Here is a 20,449-nt window from a genome sequence, read left to right as displayed (position 1 = left end):
CTCCATACTGTTTTCCATAGTGGCTGTACCAATTTATATTTCCATGGACAGTGCACCAGGCTTCCCTTTTCTCCACATTCTCTCCAACACTTATCTCTCATCTTTTTCATAATAGCCATTCTAACAGGTGTGAGGTGATATTATTTGATTTACATTTCGCTGGTGATCAATGATGTTGAGCATCTTTTCATGTACCTGTTGGCCATTCGTCTATCTTCTCTGGAAAAATATCTATTCAGGGCCACATAATCAGGTTGTTTTCTTATAAAGTTATGTGTTCTTTTTTATAGTTTGGATATAGTTTGGTCCTCTATCAGAAGTATCTTTCGTAAATATTGTCTCCCAGTCTTTGGCTTGTCTTTTCATTCTTTTTTTTTTAAATTTTTTTATTAAGATTATGAAAGATTACAACCTTGTGAGATTTCAGTTGTACATTGTTGTTCGTCAAGTTGTGGGTACACCACTTCACCCTTTGTGCCCTCCCTCCAGCCCTCCTTTTCCATGGTAACCACCGATCAGTTCTCCTTGTCTATATGTTAACTTCCACCTATGAGTGGAGTCATATAGAGTTCGTCTTTCTCTGTCTGGCTTATTTCGCTTAACGTAATACCCTCAAGGTCCATCCATGTTGATGCCAATGGAACAATTTTGTCCTTTTTTATGGCTGAGTAGTATTCCATTGTGTATATATACCACATCTTCTTTACCAGTCATCAGTGGCTGGGCACTTAGGTTGGTTCCATGACTTGGCTATTGTGAATAATGCTGCGATGAACATAGGGGTGCATGGGACTCTTGGGATTGCTGATTTCAGGTTCTTAGGATAAATACCCAGTAGTGGGATGGCTGGGTCATAAGGTATTTCTATTTTTAACTTTTTGAGAAATCTCCATACTGTTTTCCATAGTGGCTGCACCAGTTTGCATTCCCACCAACAGTGTACGAGGGTTCCTTTTTCTCCACAGCCTCTCCAACATTTGTCACTTTTTGTTTGGGATATTTTTGCCAATCTAACGGGTGTAAGGTGATATCTTAGTTTTGATTTGCATTTCCCTGATGATTAGTGATGATGAGCATCTTTTCATGTGTCTATTGGCCATCCTTATATCTTCTTTGGAGAAATGTCTGTTCATGTCCTCTGCCCATTTTTTGATCAGGTTGTTTGTTTTTTTTGTTGTTAAGCTGTGTGAGTTCTTTGTATATTATGGAAATTAACCCTTTGTTGGATAAGTAGCTTGTAAATATTTTTTCCCAATTCGTGGGCTGTTTTTTTGTTTCAATCCTGTTTTCCCTTGCCTTGAAGAAGCTCTTTAGTCTGATGAAGTCCCATTTGTTTATTCTTTCTATTGTTTCCCTCATCTGAGGAGTTATAGTGTCTGAAAAGATTCTTTTGAAACTGATGTCAAAGAGTGTACTGCCTATATTCTCTTCTAGAAGACTTATTGTTTCAGGCCTAATCTTTAGGTCTTTGATACATTTTGAGTTTATTTTGGTGAGAGGTGAAAAAGAATGGTCAATTTTCAATCTTTTGCATGTGACTGTCCAGTTTTCCCAGCACCATTTGTTAAAGAGACTTTCTTTTCTCCATTGTAGGCCCTCTGCTCCTTTGTCGAAGATTAGCTGTCCATAGATGTGTGGTTTTATTTCTGGGCTTTCAATTTTGTTCCATTGATCTGTGCACCTGTTTTTGTACCAGTACCATGCTGTTTTGATCACTGTAGCTTTGTAGTATGTTTTGAAGTCAGGGATTGTGATGCCTCCAGCTTTGTTTTTCTTACTCAGGATTTCTTTAGGAATTCGCGGTCTTTTGTTTGCCCCATATGAGTTTTAGGATTCTTTGTTCAATTTCTGTAAAGAATGTCATTGGGATTCTGATTGGGATAGCGTTGAATCTGTAGATTGCTTTAGGTAGTATGGACATTTTAACTATGTTTATTCTTCCAATCCATGTGCATGGAATGTCTTTCCATCTCTTTATGTCGTCGTCAATTTCTTTCAAGAAAGTCTTGTAGTTTTCATTGTATAAATCTTTCACTTCCTTGGTTAAATTTATGCCAAGGTATTTTATTCTTTTCGTTGCGATTGTGAATGGGATTGAGTTCTTGAGTTCTTTTTCTGTTAGTTCATTGTTAGTGTATAGAAATGCTACTGATTTATGTATGTTGATTTTATACCCTGCAACTTTGCTGTAGTTGTTGATTGTTTCTAATAGTTTTCCTATGGATTCTTTGGGGTTTTCTATATATAAGATCATGTCGTCTGCAAACAGCGAGAGTTTTGCTTCTTCATTGCCTATTTGGATTCCTTTTATTTCTTTTTCCTGCTGAATTGCTCTGGCCAACACCTCCAGTACTATGTTGAATAGGAGTGGTGAAAGTGGGCACCCTTGTCTTGTTCCTGTTCTCAGAGGGATGGCTTTCAGTTTTTGTCTGTTGAGTATGATGTTGGCTGTGGGTCTGTCATATATGGCCTTTATTATGTTGAGGTACTTTCCTTCTATACCCATTTCATTGAGGGTTTTTATCATAAATGGATGTTGGATCTTGTCGAATGCTTTCTCTGCATCTATTGAGATGATCATGTGGTTTTTGTTTCTCATTTTGTTAATATAGTGTATCACGTTGATTGACTTGCGGATGTTGAACCATCCCTGTGTCCCTGGTATAAATCCCACTTGATCATGGTGTATAATCTTTTTGATATATTGCTGTATTCGGTTTGCCAGAATTTTGTTGAGGATTTTTGCATCTATATTCATCAGTGATATTGGCCTGTAGTTCTCCTTCTTTTTGTTGTCCTTGTCAGGTTTGGGGATCAGAGAGATGTTGGCTTCATAGAATGTGTTAGGGAGTACTCTGTCTTCCTCTATTTTCTGGAATAGTTTGAGAAGGATAGGTATTAAATATTCTTTGAATGTTTGGTAGAATTCTCCAGAGAAGCCATCTGGTCCTTGACTCTTATTTTTGGGGAGGTTTTTGATTACTGTTTCTATTTCTTTACTTGTGATTGGCCTATTCAGAGTCTCCATTTCTTCCTGATTCAGCTTGGGGAGGTTGTAAGAGTCTAGGAATTTGTCCATTTCTTCTAGGTTGTTCAATTTGTTGGCATATAGTTTTTCATAGTATTCTCTTTTGGTCCCTTGTATTTCTTTGGTATCTGTTGTGATTTCTCCTCTCTCATTCCTAATTTTATTTATTTGAGATTTCTCTCTTCTTTTCTTGGTGAGTCTGGCTAAGGGTTTGTCGATTTTGTTAATTTTTCGAAGAACCAACTCTTTGTTTCATTGATCCTTTCTAGTCTCTTTTTTGTTTCAGTATCGTATATCTGCTCTATTTTTATTATTTCCCTCCTTCTACTGACTCTGGGCTTTGTTTGTTCTTCTTTTTCTAATTCTGTTAGGTGTCGCTTGAGGTTGCTTATGTGAGCTTTTTCTTGTTTAGTGAGGTGAGCCTGTATTGCGATGAATTTCCCTCTTAGGACTGCTTTTGCTGCATCCCAAATGATTTGGTATGTCCTGTTCTCATTTTCATTTGTCTCCAGATAATATTTGATTCCTTCTTTAATTTCTTCAATAGTCCATTGTTTGTTCAGAAGTGTGTTGTTTAGTGTCTACATTTTTGGCCCTTTCCCAGCTTTATTCTTGTAGTTGATTTCTAGTTTCATAGCATTATGATCAGAAAATATGCTTGATATTATTTCAACTCTCTTGTATTTATTGATGCTTGCTTTGTTTCCCAAAATATGGTCTATCCTTGAGAATGTTCCATGCGCACTTGAGAAGAATGTGTAACCTGCTGTTTTTGGATGAAGTGTTCTATATATATCTATTAAGTCCATTTGGTCTAATTTTTCATTTAATATTATAATTTCCTTGTTGATTTTCTGTCTGGATGATGTATCCATTGGTGTTAATGGTGTGTTGAGGTCCCCTACTATTATTGTATTGTTGTTGATGTCTTCTTTTAGTTCTGTTAAGAGTTGCTTTACAAATTTTGGTGCTCCTGTGTTGGGTGCGTATATATTTATAAGTGTTATGTCTTCTTGGTGGAGAGTCCCTTTTATCATTATATACTGTCCCTCTTTGTCTTTCTTTATCTGTTTTGCTTTGAAGTCTACTTTGTCTCATATTAGTATAGCGACACCTGCTTTCTTTTGTTCATTATTAGCTTGGAGTATTGTCCTCCATCCCTTCACTCTGAGTCTGTGTCTTTGGGGCTGAGGTGTGTTTCCTGGAGGCAGCATATTGTTGGGTCTTGTTCTTTGATCCATCCTGCCACCCTCTGTCTTTTGATTGGAGAGTTCAATCCATTTACATTTAGAGTGATTATTGAAATGTGGGGGCCTACCGCTGCCATTCTATGTCTTGTTTTCCGGTTCTCTTGCATTTCCTCTGTTTCTCGTCCCAGGGTTTAACATGTTCTGATGTAGAGCTGCTAGTCTCTGTTGTTGTCCTTTTACTTATCTCCTTTGCTCTTGGTTTTGTAGCCCCTTTCCTTTTTTGATTTTTCAGGAATGACAGTTTTCCTGAGCATTTCTTGAAGAGGAGGTTTTGTGGCAATGAACTCCCTTAATTTTTGTTTATCTGGGAAAGGTTTTATTTCTCCATCGTATTTGAAGGATATTTTCGCTGCGTAGAGAATTCTTGGCTGCAGGTTTTTGTCCTTCAGATTTTTTAATATATGATTCCACTCTCTTCTAGCCTGTAAAGTTTCTGCTGAGAAATCTGATAGCCTGATGGGGGTTCCTTTGTCGGTTAATTTCTTCTGCCTGGCTGCCCTTAGTATTCTCTCCTTGTCACTGACTTTTGCTAGCTTCACTGCTATATGCCTTGGGGTTGGTTTTCTTGCATTGATAAAGTTTGGAGATCTATTGGCTTCTGTCACATGAAGTTACATCTCTCTCCCCAGGTTTGGGAAGTTCTCAGCCATTATTTCTTTTAGTAGGCTTTCTGCCCTCTTCTCCCTCGCTTCTCCCTCTGGTATACCTATAATCCTTATGTTGCATTTCCTAATTGAGTCAGGTAATTCTCGGAGAGTTTCTTCATTTCTTTTTAGTCTTAGTTCTCTCTCCTCCTCTGCCTGCATTTCTATATTCCTATCTTCCAAATTGCTAATTCTTTCCTCCATAGTATCGGCCCTACTGTTCAGTGCATCTAGATTTTTCTTAATCTCGTCAGTTGTGTTCTTCATTTCCAGTATTTCTGTTTGATTCTTATTTATCGTATCAAACTCTTTTGTGACAGAGCTCCTGAACTCGTTGAGTTGTCTATCTGAATTCTCTTTTAACTCATTGAGTTTTTTAATGATGGCTGTTTTGGAGTCATCGTCATTTAGGTTATATATTTCATTGTCTTTGGGATTGTTTTCTGTGTATTTGTCATTTTCCTTCTGTACTGGAGATTTAATATATTTTTTCATATTGCTTGATGGTGTAGATTTGTGCCTCCACAGAGAGATAGAGTTTAGTTACTGCTTCCACTTGTTTCTACTGGTGTGGTGGAGGAACAGCTGTTTATACTGCACCAGCCAGGAACCCTATCAGCTGTTGCTAACTGGGCCTGGGCCCCTCCTCATAGTCACAGTGGTCCTGTGGGTTCCCTCTTTAGCTGTGGGGGCCGTCACAAGGGGGCTTCATACTGCTGGTGCCTACTGTTGCAGACCACCTAGACATGCTCCCTCCTTGGGGTCTGCAGTGGTGTTATGGGCTTTCCCAGTGGCCAGGGGCAGGATCACTTATATTTCCAGCTCTGTCACTGTCGGTGCCCACAAAATCTCACTTGTTCACTATGGGTCACAGCAGAGCTATGGGCATCTTCTGCAGTCTGTGGTTAGCTCACCTAGCTATGCTACTTTTGTCCCAGGTTCTTCCAGCCTTGTGGTTGCCAGGCGGGTGCTCTCTACTAGTACTGTGCAGACGCTTTCGCTGAGGCTGCTGTGAGACTGTAGAGTTTCCCCCTGGGCCATGGAGCCGGATTGCTGTAACTCCACCCAGCCCCAGTCCTCTCCCCCAGGATCTCCGGGAGCCCCTTGCCCTGTCTGGGGGATAGCCGGAGACCTTGAGTTCAGTGGCAGCTGGCCGGCAGCTGCCCTGCCTGGGATTCTCCTCTTCAGGACCCTCCCGGCGTTGTGGTTGCTGGGCGGGGCCTCTCCACTATTTGTGGGTAGAGGCTATGCCTGCTGCCAGGGTGGAAGCCCAGAGTTTCCCGCTGGGCCATGGCGCCGCCCGCCGGAACTCCACCCAGCCCCAGACCTCTCCCAGGAGATCTCCAGTAGCCATGTGCCCCGATCGGGTGACAGCTGCAGTCTGTGGGACCTGCGGCAGCAGCTGGCGGGCTGCTGCCCTGTTTGGGATTCTCTCCAGGAGCCTCCCGGCCTTGTGGATGCTGGGAGGGGCCTCTCTGCTAATGGCGGGTAGAGACTTTGCCTGCTGCCCGGACGGAACTCTAGAGTTTCCCCCTGGGCCGCGGAGCCGGCTGCTGGAACTCCACCCAGCCCCAGTCCTCTCCCAGGAGATCTCCGGTAGCCCTGTGCCCCGACCAGGCGACAGCCGCAGTCTGTGAGATCGGTGGCAGCAGCTGGTGGGCTGCTGCCCTCTTTGGGATTCTCTTCGGGAGCCTCCCGGTGTTGTGGATGCTGGGCGGAGCCTCTCCGCTAATGGTGGGTAGAGGCTATGCCTGCTGCCAGGACAGAAGCCCAGAGTTTCCCCCTGGGCCACAGAGCCGGCCGCTGGAGCTCCACCCAGCCCCAGTCCTCTCCCAGGAGATCTCTGGTAGCCCCGTGCCCCGACTGGGCAACAGCCGCAGTCCGTGGGGCCAGCGGCGGCCGCTGGTGGGCTGCCGCCCCGTTTGGGATTCTCTTCGGGAGCCTCCCAGCATTGTGGATGCTGGGCGGGGCCTCTCCGCTAATGGCAGGTAGAGGCTATGTCTGCTGCCCAGACGGAACTCTGGAGTTTCCCCATGGGCCGTGGAGCCGGCCGCTGGAACTCCACCCAGCCCCAGTCCTCTCCCAGGAGATCTCTGGTAGCCCCGTGAGCCGACCAGGCGACAGCCGCAGTCCGTGAGACCTGCAGCGGCAGCTGGTGGGCTGCTGCCCCGTTGGGGATTCTCTCTGGGAGCCTCCCGGCGTTGTGGATGCTGGTCGGGGCCTCTCCGCTAATGGCGGGTAGAGGTTTTCCCCACCGCCTCCAATGTGTAACTCTGGAGCTTCCCTCTGGGCTTAGGTGTAATTGCGGGGGGCTTAGGTAGGGCTCTGGTCACCTGTTTCCACCATCGCTCCTCTGGTGTGCGCTCCCTCCTGCCCTTGGTGTGTGGCAATGTTCTGGGGGTGTCCGCTGGAAGAAAGCCGCTTGCAGGTACTAGGCTGTTCGGGGGTCGGGTTGGAGAGTTTTCACCTGTCTCCACCTCCTCCCGGAGGGAAGTCCGTCCGCCTACCAATGTATAGCAGTGCGGGTCTCTCAGGTGTCCTGAGATGCTATATGGATATCCTTTGTTAAGCGATGAATGTCCAATTAGTTGTAGATTCGAAGGGGGAGAGACAAAGAAGACTACTCATGCCGCCATCTTGGATCCTCCTGTCTTTTCATTTTTTTGGCAGTGTCTTACAGACCAGAAGTTTTTTAATTTTAGTGAAGTATTGCTTATCAGTTTTTTCTATCATGGATTGTACCTTTGGTGTTTTATCTAACCAGCCATCTCCAAACCCAAGTCATCTAGATTTTCTCTCATGTTATATTCTAGGAGTTTTATCATTTTGTGTTTTATATTTAGGTCTGTGATTCATTTTGAGTTAATGTTTGTGAAGGATATAAAGTCTGTGTCTAGATTAATTTTTTTTCATGTGGATTTCCAGTACCAACACCATTAGTTGAAAAGACTATCTTTTCTCCATTGTATTGCCTTTGCTCCTTTGTCAAAGATGAGTTGACTATATTTGTGTGGGTTTATTTCTGGGCTCTCTATTATGTTCCATTGATCTGTTTCTCTTCTTTTGCTAATACCACTCTCTCTTGATGACTGTAACTTTATAGTAAGTCTTGAAGTTGGGTAGTATCAGTCCTCTCACTTTTTTCTTCTTCAGTATTGAGTTGGTTATTCTGGGTCATTTTCCTCTCCATAAATACTTTAGAATCAGTTTGTCAGTATCCACAGAATAACTTGCTGACATTTTGATTTTGATTCATTTAATCCATAAATCAAGTTAGGAAGGACTGACATCTTGACAATATTGAGACTTTCTATTCATGAACATGGACTATCTCTCCATTTATTTACTTCTCCTTTGATTCTTTCAACAGAGTTTTGTAGTTTTCTTCATACAGACCTTGTGTATATTTTGTTAGATTCATACCAGGTATTTCTTTTTTGGTGGTGCTAATGTAAATGGTGTTGTGTTTTTGATGTCAAATTCCACTTCATCATTGCTGGTATATGGGAAAGCAACTGACTTTTGTATATTAACTTTGTATCCTGCAGCCTTGCTGTAGTGACCTATTAGTTCCGGGTGTTATTTGTGGGTTCTTTGAAATAGCTTCGTAGATGATCATGTCCTCCGTGAAGAAAGACAGTTATTTCTTCCTTCCCTTTCAGTCTACCTTTTTTTCCGTTTCTTGTCTTGGTGCATTAGCTAGGACTTACAGAATGATGTTGAAAAGCAGTGATGAGAAGGAAAATCATTGCCTTGTTCCTGATGTTAGAAAGAAAGCTTTAGTTTCTCACCATTGAGTATGATGTTAGCTGTAGGTTTTTTATAGATATTCTTTATGAAGATGAGGAAGTTCTCATCTATTCCTAGTTTACTGAAAGTATCTCATTCTTTTAAACAGCTACAGAACATTTCATTGTATTGGAGAACCATGTATCATTTAACCATTCTTCTTTGATGAACACTTGGTCTGTTTCCCATTCTTTTTGCTATTGTAAGCAGTACTGCCACGAACATCCTTGTACATACCTCTCGGGGCACATATACAAGTATTTTCTGTAACAGATACCTAGAAGTGCAACTTCTGGGTTGAGAAATATACGTTTTAATTTTTTAAGTGTTGAAACAATTATAAACCTACAGGAAACTTGCAAGTACAATATAAGGAACTTTTTTCCCCCCTAAACCACTTGAGAGTAAGTTGCTTACCTGATGTCCCATCACCCCCACCCCAATATACTTTACTGTGTATTTCCTACAAACACAGGCATCCTTTTATATATTCTCAGTGTAACCATCCGACTCAGGAAATTAACACTGATGCATTACTACCACCTAATCCTCAGACCCCGTTCAAGTTTCACCACTTGTCCCAATAACATCTAATACAAGGAATTCCCATTTACTATTCACCTAGTTTTCCCAGTTTTACCACATTTGCTCTGGTGTGTGTATATATCTCCAGATATTTTTTTCTGCATGATTTCAGAAGCAGTTGCAAACATGATGCCCATTACCTCTTGATACTTCAGTGTGCATTTCCTAAAAACAAGGACATCTCCTCTGTGACCACAGTACATCCATCAAGATCAGGAAATTGACAGTGATCCAGTATTACCATCTGATCCACAGACCTCATTCAAATTTCACTGATTGTACCAGTAACGGCCTTTATAGGTTAAGGATCCAATCCAGGATTACCTGTTGGATTTAGCTGTCACTATTTCCCTGATCTCAAAGACTGCAGTCTCTCATCAGTACTTGTTCACTGCTGAAAACTGTTGCCTCATGTTTTGTCCATTTTATGGTGGTTTACAATGGAAGGGCTAATCTGATAGCAGTTACTCCATCATAGCAAGGAGCAAAAGTCTAGAATTTTAGAAGCTTGGTTATTAAGTGCTGTAACTTTCATTTTCTTGGTGGATTATATGCTTTATTCCCATAAAATATTGCTCTTTTCCTATTTAGAGGTTCGAATCTTGAATTTTATCTTGTCTTATATTAATATTGCCACATCTGTTTCCTTCTTGTTTGCATTTACCTGGTATATGTATCTTTATTCTCTTATATTCTACCTTTTTTCTTTTTTTTGCCATTTTATTTTAGATGCACAGTATATTTTGTCAGCAGTATAGAGTTATCTTTTTATCCCATTTATCTTTTGATAGATTTACTCTATACTCATTTTTACATATATGATTGTACATATTCTTATGTGAAAGTTCATATTTTCTATTTAACACGTTTCTTGTTTCTTTTTTCTGTCTGGCGACTTTTGTTGGATTGATTTTTTTTTTCCCCTAAGAAAGATTAGCCCTGAGCTAACTGCTGCCAATCCTCCTCTTTTTGCTGAGGAAGATTGGCCCTGAGCTAACATCCATGCCCATCTTCTTCTACTTTACATGTGGGATGCCTACCACAGCCTGGCTTGCCAAGTGGTGCCATGTCCGCACCTGGGATCCGAGCCAGCAAACACCAGGACGCTGAAGCAGAATGTGTGCACTTAACCACTGCACCACCAGGCTGGCCCCTATTGGTTTGATTTTTATCTCTTGGTGTTGACCTTTCACTTTTTTTTCTTGACTGAGTTATAGGTTATATATCCTACATGTCCTCTTGTAGTGGATACACTTAATTTTTTTGCTATAGGAAATGGATTTTTAAAAATAATTTATTTTTAGAACATTTTTAGATTTACGATGCAAAGCTAGTACAGAGAGTTTCCATATGCTCAACACCCAGTTTCCCGTTATTAACCTTTTACATTAGCATGGTCCATTGTCACAATTAATGAACCAGTATTGATAGACTATTATTAACTGAAGTCCATAGTCTATTCAGATTTCCTTAGTTTTTATATAAAGTCCTTTTTTCTGTTCCAGGTTCCAATCCAAGGTACCATGACTTCACATCATTATATCTCCTTAGGCTCTTCAGGATGTGCCAGTTTCTCAGACTTTGTTTTTGATGACCTTGACAGTTTTGAGGGGTACTTGTCAGGTGTTTTATAGGACGCAGCTCGATATGAATTTGTCTGATGTTTTTCTCGTGATTATACTGGGGTTTTTGAGGGGAAGACCACACAGGTATAGTGCCCTTCTCACCACATCATATCAAAGGTATATACTATCAACACAACTCATCACTGTTGATGTTAATCTTGATGGCCTGGCTGATGTAGTGTTTGTCAGGTTTCTCTACTGTACAGTTACACTCTTTCTCCTCTGCCTTCTCATGCTGTAATCTTTGGAATGAAGTCAACACTTATATACAGTGGGAAGTTATGCCTCACCTCCTTGAGGGAGAAATATCTTCATAAATTAATTTGAATTCTTCTATTCTCTCACTGTTATGTATTTTTTCAATTATTTATTTATATCAGCATGGACTCATGGATATTTATTTTATTCTTGGGGTTATAACCCAATACCACTTTATTTTGCTTAAATTGTTCCAGCTTTAGCCATTGGGAACTATTTCAGTTGGTCCTATGCCCCTTTGATGTATGCTCATCAATATCAATATTTTTTAAAGTACTTCCTGGCACTATGAGATGCTCCAAGCTCATCTTATATATTTCCTGCCCCAGTCCTGGAATCAGCGAGTTCTCCAAGAAGCTCTGTTTCCTTTTATTGGAGAATGGTATTTAGAAACCAAGATCTGGGTGCTAGGTGTGCTCATTGCTACTGGGGTGTTGTTGCTGCTAGGCCCTTTCAGCTGACAGGGCAAGGGAATATATGTCTGCTTACTAGTATATACACATGTCTATAAATATTTCTATATGTAACCATCTGTATATATATATTAAGCTGAATGTGATTCATACTGAGGTCTCCAACTATAAGCTATTATCACGTGGATCATTCTAGCCTTCTTCTCTATCTGTAACCTCCCTCTCCAACAGTGAGAAACCTGGCTTCTACAATTCACTGTTTAGTTACTTACTTGTTCAATTCCAGTATACATGTATAGTGGTTTGCTTGGGACTTGATCATGTATAATACCCCTCTGGAAAACTACATGCCCATCTAGAAGGAATGATAGCTGTCAAGTTTGATAGCAAGCAGGGTTGGGCAGGTGGATCCACTTCTGAGGACAGATCCTCTTCTGAAAAGCTTTTCCCCAGAGCCTTTTCAGGTATGTGTAATCAGTCAGAGCTACTTGATCTAGGTGTGGGTGCTGGGGTCAGGAGGGAAGGCACCCTGGATTGACAAAATGCAGAACAGCTTTTGTGAGACCTAGGGTGGGGTGAAAGAACTTGGCCCATTATCAGTGGAGTTTTGGGCTCCAGTATTTCCCATTGCAGTTGCAAGTCATACTATGGAGAAGGTTTTTTGTAAGATTGTATTTCATGTTCCATACAATTGGACCTTCAGCCTTCTAGTGGATGACAGTTGGTTTTTTTTTTGTTTTTCGTGGGGATAAGTTGTTTGTAGAAGGATATCAGCTATCTTTGGGTAGCTTCAACTGATTTCCTTTGGTGGCATTACCTTCATGACTGTCAAAAGGGGAATGACCATTACAAGTGAGTATTTCGGTATTATTTTGTTTCATGCAAAGATAGTTAAATTTAAAAATCATGTTTTTGATTTTAGGATCCGGGGACTTTGGCAATGATTTCAGTCTGGAGGCTGCCCTGAAAGAAACTTCCTCAGTAAAGCGTGAGTAGTAAATCAAATAAACTATTAAAAGCAAACAGTAGTGATTAATATGTACCACCTACCCAGAATACACACTCAAGGAAAACAGTAGGTGGCCTGTATTTTACTTGATCTGATAAAATCAAGTTATCATAAATTGCGTTATTTAAAAGATAATCTGGGGCTGGCCCCATGGCCGAGTGGTTAAGTGTGCGCACTCCGCTGCGGGCGGCCTAGTGTTTCGTTGGTTCGAATCCTGGGCGTGGACATGGCACTGCTCATCAAACCACGCTGAGGCAGCGTCCCACATGCCACAACTAGAAGGACCCACAACAAAGAATATACAACTGTGTACCAGGGGGCTTTGGGGAGAAAAAGGAAAAAAATAAAATCTTTAAAAGATAATCTGAATATTTAAAATCCTTTGTTTCCTGTATGGAGAACATCAAACAATGTGTAATAACCGATACAGTATTTTCTTCAGCTCAAGTCATAGCCCCTACTGATGTGACATGCCAGCAGTGGCACTTGAGGACTGTCTTTCCCTAGCTCAGACAAAGGTGCTTTGAAGTGAATAAGGAGTTTGTTTCTCTTTTTAGATTTTTTATAATGGCTTTTCTTAAAATGGTATCTACATGTAATCTCTCAAATGCTAAGCTTTCTCATTGGTTTCTCTGTAGTTGTTTTTGAAAAGAATTTAAACTATTCTTTTAAAAAATGCACAAATGCTTAAAAAGTAAAGCTGAGATCTCCCTTGACCCCTCCCCCTTCTATTGACACCCACTCTCATCCCAAGAGGGACTGCTGAAGTCACTTTGGGATCTTCTGGTCCAATTAGTTTTTTTTTTTTTTTTTGAGGAAGATTAACCCTGAGCTAACATCTGCCACCAATCCCCCCCATTTTGCTGAGGAAGACTGGCCCTGAGCTAACATCCTGCCCATCTTCCTCTATTTTATATGGGGGACGCCTGCCACAGCATGGCCTGATAAGTGGTGTGTAGGTCCGTGCCCAGGATCTGAACTGGCAAAGCCTAGGCCGCTGAAGTGGAGCGCAAACTTAATTGCTGTGCCACTGGGCTGGCCCCAATTAGTTTTTTATGCTGTTATGTACATCTGTACACACAGACTGTTTGGTGTTTTTTTGTTTTATATAACATGTATGGGGCTTCTTCATTTAGTTATATATGTATTATTTCACAACTTGTTTGTTTTTTTTACTTAATATATATTGAAGACCTGAGTGAATATCTCTATCTGTATGAGTTTCCTGAGGCAGCTGTAACAAAGTGCCACAAACTGGGGGGCTTCAAACCACAGACATTTCTTCTCTCACACTTCCAGAGCCCGCAAGTCCACAGTCCAGGTGTCGGCAGGCCCACGCTCCCTCTGAGGGCTCCAGGGGAGAGTGCTGGCGTGCCTAGCTTTGCTTTGGTGGCTCCAGCTGTTCCCGGGCTTGCAGCTGCATCTCTCCAATCTCTGCCTCCATCTTCACGTGGCCTCTCTTCTGTGTGTGGTGTCTTCTCCTCTTCTAACTCCTCTAAGGACCCTTTGTTGGATTTAGAACCCACTTGGATAATGTCACATGCTCTCATGTCAAGATCCTGTCCTTAGTTGTCCAAATAAGGCCACATCCATGGGTTCTGGGGATTAGGACTTGGCTATATATTTTGGGGGCCACCATTCAGTCTACTATATTATCTGTCTGTGTCTTTATATCTGAGACACAAACCTGTGCTTCGTGGAGCTGGCATTCCAGTGGTGGGGCTTTGGTCACGGCTGATGATGCTGTTTCCTTACTGGGCAGACATGTGGTTTGTTTGCATTTTGTACAACTACAAATAGGGCTTCGGTGAACCTTCTTGTCTGTATCCTTTGTGCCCAAGTACAATGGAACTACCAGGCCAAAGGGTATATGTATTTGATATTTTAATAGATTCTGCCAAATTGTTTCCATAATGAATGTGCCATCATATACTTCCACTGATACTGTAATGAGAATACCCTTTTTGCCAGACTCATGCCATCAGCAGATTTTACCAATCAAAAACCTTTTACCAATATGGTGGACAAAATATCTTATTACTCCCTGATTATAGTAATATGGAGTATCATTTCGTATATTTATTGGCAATTTGCATTTTCCTCTTTGGTGAATTGTCCATATCCTTTCCCCGTTTTTCTGCTGGGTTGCTTGTCTTTTTTTTTCTTTTTGAATGGCTTCTTGGGATCTCTGTATATTCTGGATTGAGAGAGGCAGAGGCTCTGGAACCAGAGTCCCTGCATCTGAAACCTGCCTCTGCCACTTACTGTCACCTTGGGTGAGTCGCCTGGCTTCTCTCTGCCTCAGTTTCTTCATCTGTTACATGAGGTTACTAATAAGCCCTACCCCCAGCAGTACTGTAAGGAGAAGATGAGATGGCCCATGTGAAGCACTTAGCACAGCACTTGGTACACGTCATCATTGCTCTTTGACTGGAAGGACTGACTGTGGCTGGGCCTCTGGTGTAAGAGTCGAGCATACATAAGGAATTCAGACCTACTTAAATTGTTCAACAGACTCAACTCAATTTCTGTCAAAATCCTAGCTAGAATTTTTGCAGAAATGGACTAGCTGATCCTCAAATTCGTATGGAAATTCAAGGAACCTAGAATAGCCAAAACAATCTTGGAAAAGAAGAAAAGTTAGAGGATTCACACTTGTTAATTTCAGAACTTGCTATAAACCTGCAATAAGCAAGATAGCATGGTACTAGCATAAAAATAGACATAGAGCTCGATGGAATAGAATTGAGTTTAGAAATAAACCCTTACGTCTATGGCCAGTTGACCATTGTCAGAGGTACCAAGACCATTCAATGGAGAAATAGTAGTCTCTTCAATAAGTGGTGCTGGGACAACTGGATATCCACATGCAAAAGAATGAAGTTGGACCCCTGCCTCACACCTTATACAAAAATTAACTCAAAATGAATCATATTCCTAAGACTATAAATCTCTTAGAAGATCGTTGTTGTGTATGGTGTGAGGTGAGAGCTTGGGGTATTCTCAAGCCTTTCCTGAGTCTGCTCGCAGTCCTACACATGCAGGAGGCCTTTTAGACTCCCAGGAGAGTAAATACACTTAATTTATTAGCCATGATGGTTTTAATGAAATCATTTAACATCTCCAAAAACAAACATGACCAAAACCAAAACAAACATAAGTATAAACAGACCCCAGATTAGTAAATTTGTTGACTTCCTGATGGGAGACATTTTAGTATTTATATTCCTTTCTCAGTCGTGCACCTGCCCGTCCACACCCATCAGCCAGTGTATATGGGACCTTTAGGACCATCAGCATGTGATGTCTTTGGTTGAATGACATCCTTCAAGACCATATCACTCTGCCATTCTCTTTTTCTGTCTTAACTTGTGTTTTCATGCATCTGAGGTTTCAAAGAGAGAGGCCTGTCCATCTCTCCTTGGCTCAGTTATTTTTCTGGTGGAGAGTGTTTTCCTGTGTACATTGTGCGTTTCTTGTTTAAAGAGTCCCGGAACCGTCTGGGTCAGGGGATTGTAAATGACCTCCATTCATCCGTTCAGCAGTGTTTGAGTGCTGCTTGCTACCAGGCGCTATTCCAGGTGCCGGGCATACCATGTGGATGAGGTCAGTGCCCTCATGCAGTTATTTTCTCTGGAAGGACACAGATAGTATGTACAATAATTTCTCATATTACCGAGTACTCTGGAGCAAATATCACAGGGTGATGGGACTGGGTGGGCCCAAGGAGGTGGAAAGGGCTGGCTACTTGAGATAAAGTGGTAAAGGCCTCTCTGAGGAAAGGTGGCACGCAGGGAACAGTGAAAGGGCCTTCAGGGCCAAGGGGTCAGATGTAAGAGCCCTGAGGCAGACAAAAACTGAGCTGCCTCTGTGGCCTGGACGGTGGCCTGTATGGCTAGAGAGTGGAGAATGTTGGAGAAAAGACAAGTTGGCAGGGGCTGGATCATATAGGGTCTTACAGGGCACAGTGGCCAATTTATTCTATGTGCAAGGGGAAGCTCCTGGAGTATTTATTGAAAAAACCGCTTTATTGAGATATAATTCACATACTAAACCGAGCACCATTTAAAGTGTACCATTCAGTGGTTTTTAGCATATTCACAAGGTTGTGCAGCCATCACTAGAGTCAATTTTAGAACATTTCTATCGCCTCAGAAAGAAATGCTGTGGCCTTTATCACTCCCTCATCCCCTGATTCTTGCCCTCCCACCAGCGCCTGGCAACCACTGGTCTCCTTTCCGTCTCTCTGGATTTCCCTACTCGGGACATTTCATATAAACGGAGTCATATAACATGTGGACTTTGGCTTCTTTGATGTCGCATAATATTTTCCAGGTTCATCCATGTTGCTTTCACAACTTTGCTCCTCCCCCTCTCCGTTCCTCTCCACTTTCCTCACTCTCTCCTTTCCTCAGACTCCCCTCTCCCCATGCCTTTTTCCCTCCCCTTCCTCCTCCCTCCGTCCCACTCTCCCCCCCGCCCCCCACCGCTCTCTTTCTCTGTGTGTGTGTAATAATCATCTCACAGGGGAACACACTTCTGCTTTTGCTGAATAAAGCTTCTCACGAGTGTCCCCATTTCCTCGGAATGCCATGGGCACCATCATTAAGCCACGTCTGGGGGAACCTGACCAGTTTTGCTTGCTGTTTTATTGTAGCATGTATCATCAAGAATGAGTCCTGTTAGGAGTGCCATATTGCTGGCAGCAGTTGCTGAGCAGCAAAGAATCCTTTCTAAGTTTGTCATTTGAGAAAGCCTTCACAAAATGGCTCTCTTTATTTTAGGAGCTCACTGCTTTGATGAAGTTGACCTACTATTCTAATTCCTTGATAAGTAGCTACTTTCCTCATCTCAGTTATGGCTGGTAATAAATCCCGTTTAAAGGCTCACGACAAGAAAATCTGCAGTTGGTATCTTTAAAAGTGCACAGATCCAAGCTGATGTTGTGCATGACTGCAGGCTCAGGCTCCCACAGAGCAGCTGCTTCCATAGGCCTGCGAGGAACGCCCTCTCTTGATCTTCAGAGAAACCAGACCTCTGGAAACTGTTCATGATGGAGCAGAACTCCACAAAGCTGTAGTGATCAAGACTGTGTCGTGTTGGCATAAGGATAGACGTGTAGATCAGTTGAACAGAATTGAGAGTCTGAAAATAAGCCTTTACATCTATGGTCAGTTGATTTTTTTTTCAACTGGAAAAACAAGTATTTTTACATGAGCTGTTTGAATCATGCAGATTTTAAGCTAATATTACATAAGTGGTAATTGCTTTTCTGAAAGTTTCTCAAACAATGGCCACTTCAGTAATCTAATTTCTCTTTCCTACTTATACGTATCACCGTGATATAGACATACACAAAGCCTCGTTTACGCAAGTTAGCTGTACCTTCTTCATTTTATAGGCGCACAGTCAGACATAGAGTCATCTCCAAACTGATGATGAACTAGATTGGAAAAGATATATTATGCCAGTGGGCTGTCACATGCGGTTCACTCACCACAAAAACCCATGCACTGGGGTGCTCTTCACATTGAGATATGAGTTCGTGTATCCAGAGCCGTCCCACAGGGTCAGTAAACATGATGGTGTTAAGGGAAAGGCTTTGCATGTTCTCACCTTACGAGATGCTCTTTGCTAAACTGAATTGTGGTAGAATGCACATGCAGTTGTGGCGACGGTCTCTTTTCCCACGCTTCCCTCTTTGTAAAAAAAAATAATAATTTATTGAAGTAAAATTCACATAACCCCAAATTATAAAATTAGCCATTTTAAAGTGAACAATTCAGTAGCATTTTAAGACGTTCACCTTATGTTGTGCAGCCACCGCCTCTGTTCATTCCTAAAACATTTCCGTCACGACCCATTAAGCAGTTTCTCCTCACTTCCCCTTCCCTAGCCCCAGACAATCGCCAGTCTACTCTCTATATGAATTGATTTATCTATTATGGATATTTCATATAAATAGTGTTCTAGGGGCCAGCCCCGTGGCCGAGTGGTTAAGTTCACGTGCTCCACTTTGGCAGCCTGGGGTTTTGCCGGTTCGGAACCTGGGTGCGGACACGGCACTGCTTGTTAGGCCACACTGAGGCGGTGTCCCACATGCCACAGCTAGAAGGACCCACAACTAAAAACACACAACTATGTATCAGGGAGCTTTGGGGAGAAAAATGAAAAATAAAATCTTTAAAAATAAACAAATAGTGTTCTATAATATGTGACCTTTTGTCTCTCTTTTTTCCCCCACATAGCCTAATGTTTTGTTGGAGGCACATCCACATTGTAGCATGCATCAGTGCATCATTCTTTTTTATGCCTGAATAGTATTCCACTGTATAGATAGACTACAATTTGTTTATCTACTTGTCAGTTGATGGACTTTTGACTATCTCCACCTTTTGGTTATTGTGAATAGTGCTGCTGTGAACATTCCTGTATGTGTTCTTGTTTGAATACCTGTTTTTAATTCTTTTGAGTATATACCCGGGAGTAGAATCACAGGGTTAAATGGTTCATTCCATGTATAACTGTTTGAGGAACCACCAAACTGTTTTTGACAGTGGCAGAACCATTTTGCATTCCCACCAGCAACGTCTGAGGATTCCAATTTCTCCATGTCCTAGCCAACTTATTTTCTCTTTGTTGCCCTGAAGCTTTGTACCTTTGACTGCTGTCTCCTCCATTTCCCTCTCTGCCCAGTCCCTGGTATCCACTGGTCTATTCTTTGATTCTATAATTTGACTATTTTAGATTTCTCATAAAAGGATCATGTGGTATTTGTCCTTCTGTGTCGGGCTTATTTCATTTAGCATAATGTCCTTCAGGTCCAACCATGTTGTCATGAATAAGAGGATTTCCTTCTTTTTTTAAGGCTGAATAATAAGTCCATTTTATGGATGTATTTCATTTTCATTATCCATTCATTCATTAGTGGATGCTTGGGTTGCTTTCATATTGTGGCTGTTGAGAATAATGCTGCAATGAACATGGGAGTGACAATACTTCTTTTAAATCCTGATTTCATTTCTTTTGGATATATACCCAGAAGTGGGATAGCTGGATCCTATGGTAGTTCTACTTTTAATTTTTTGAGGAAACTTCAAACTGTTTTCCATAGTGGCTGCACCATTTTGCATCCCCACCAGCAGTGTACAAGGGTTCCCTTTTCTCCACATCCTCGCCATGTTGTCTTTTGTGTTTTTTGATAATAGCCATCCTAACAGGTGTGAAGTGATATCTCATTGTGGTTTTGATTTGCATTTCCCCGATGATTAGTGATGTTGAGCATCTTTTCGTGTATCTGCTTGCCATTTGTGTATCTCCTTTGGAGAAATGTCTAAGTCCTTTGTCCATTTTTTAATCAGATTATTTGTTGTTTTGCTGTTGAGTTGTAGGATTTCCTTACATATTTTGGATATTAACCCCTTGTCAGATATGTGATTTGCAAATACATTCTCCCATTTTGTAGCTTGCCTTTTTATTTTGTTGATGTTTCTTTGCTGTGTAGAAGCTTTTTAGTTTGATGTAGTCCCACTTGTCTATTTTTGCTTTTGTTCCCTGTGCTTGTGGTATCATATCCAAGAAATCATTGCCAAGTCTAATGTCAAATTTCTATTCCTGTGTTTTCTTCTGTGAGTTTTATGGTTCCAGTTTTATGTTTTTATGTGTTTAATCTATTTTCCTTTCTTTTATTATTGTTATAGCCATGCTAGTAGGGGTGAAGTGGGACCTCATTGTGGTTTTCATTTGTATTTTCCTTATGACTAATGATGTCTTTATACATTCTGGATGCTAGATCTTTATCAGATAGATGATTTACAGATATTTTCTCCCATTTTGTAGATACTGTTT

The 20,449-nt window shown here is 41.5% G+C and overlaps 1 protein-coding gene across 2 annotated transcripts in view; it reads left to right on the top strand.

Annotated features, from left to right (window-relative positions):
* Positions 1 to 20,449, top strand: part of CD99L2 (CD99 molecule like 2) — a 114,883-nt gene that overhangs the window by 49,386 nt on the left and 45,048 nt on the right. For both annotated transcript variants that reach the window (XM_044763906.2, XM_044763905.2), the window contains exon 2: positions 12,515 to 12,580. In XM_044763906.2, the coding sequence (XP_044619841.1) occupies positions 12,515 to 12,580 (66 nt within the window). The remainder of the gene's footprint in view (positions 1 to 12,514; positions 12,581 to 20,449) is intronic.

Source organism: Equus asinus, chromosome X (assembly GCF_041296235.1).
Source record: "Equus asinus isolate D_3611 breed Donkey chromosome X, EquAss-T2T_v2, whole genome shotgun sequence".
Classification (NCBI taxonomy): Eukaryota; Metazoa; Chordata; class Mammalia; order Perissodactyla; family Equidae; genus Equus; species Equus asinus.
Note: the sequence above shows the minus strand (reverse complement) of the source record. Positions and strands in the feature narration are given on the sequence as shown.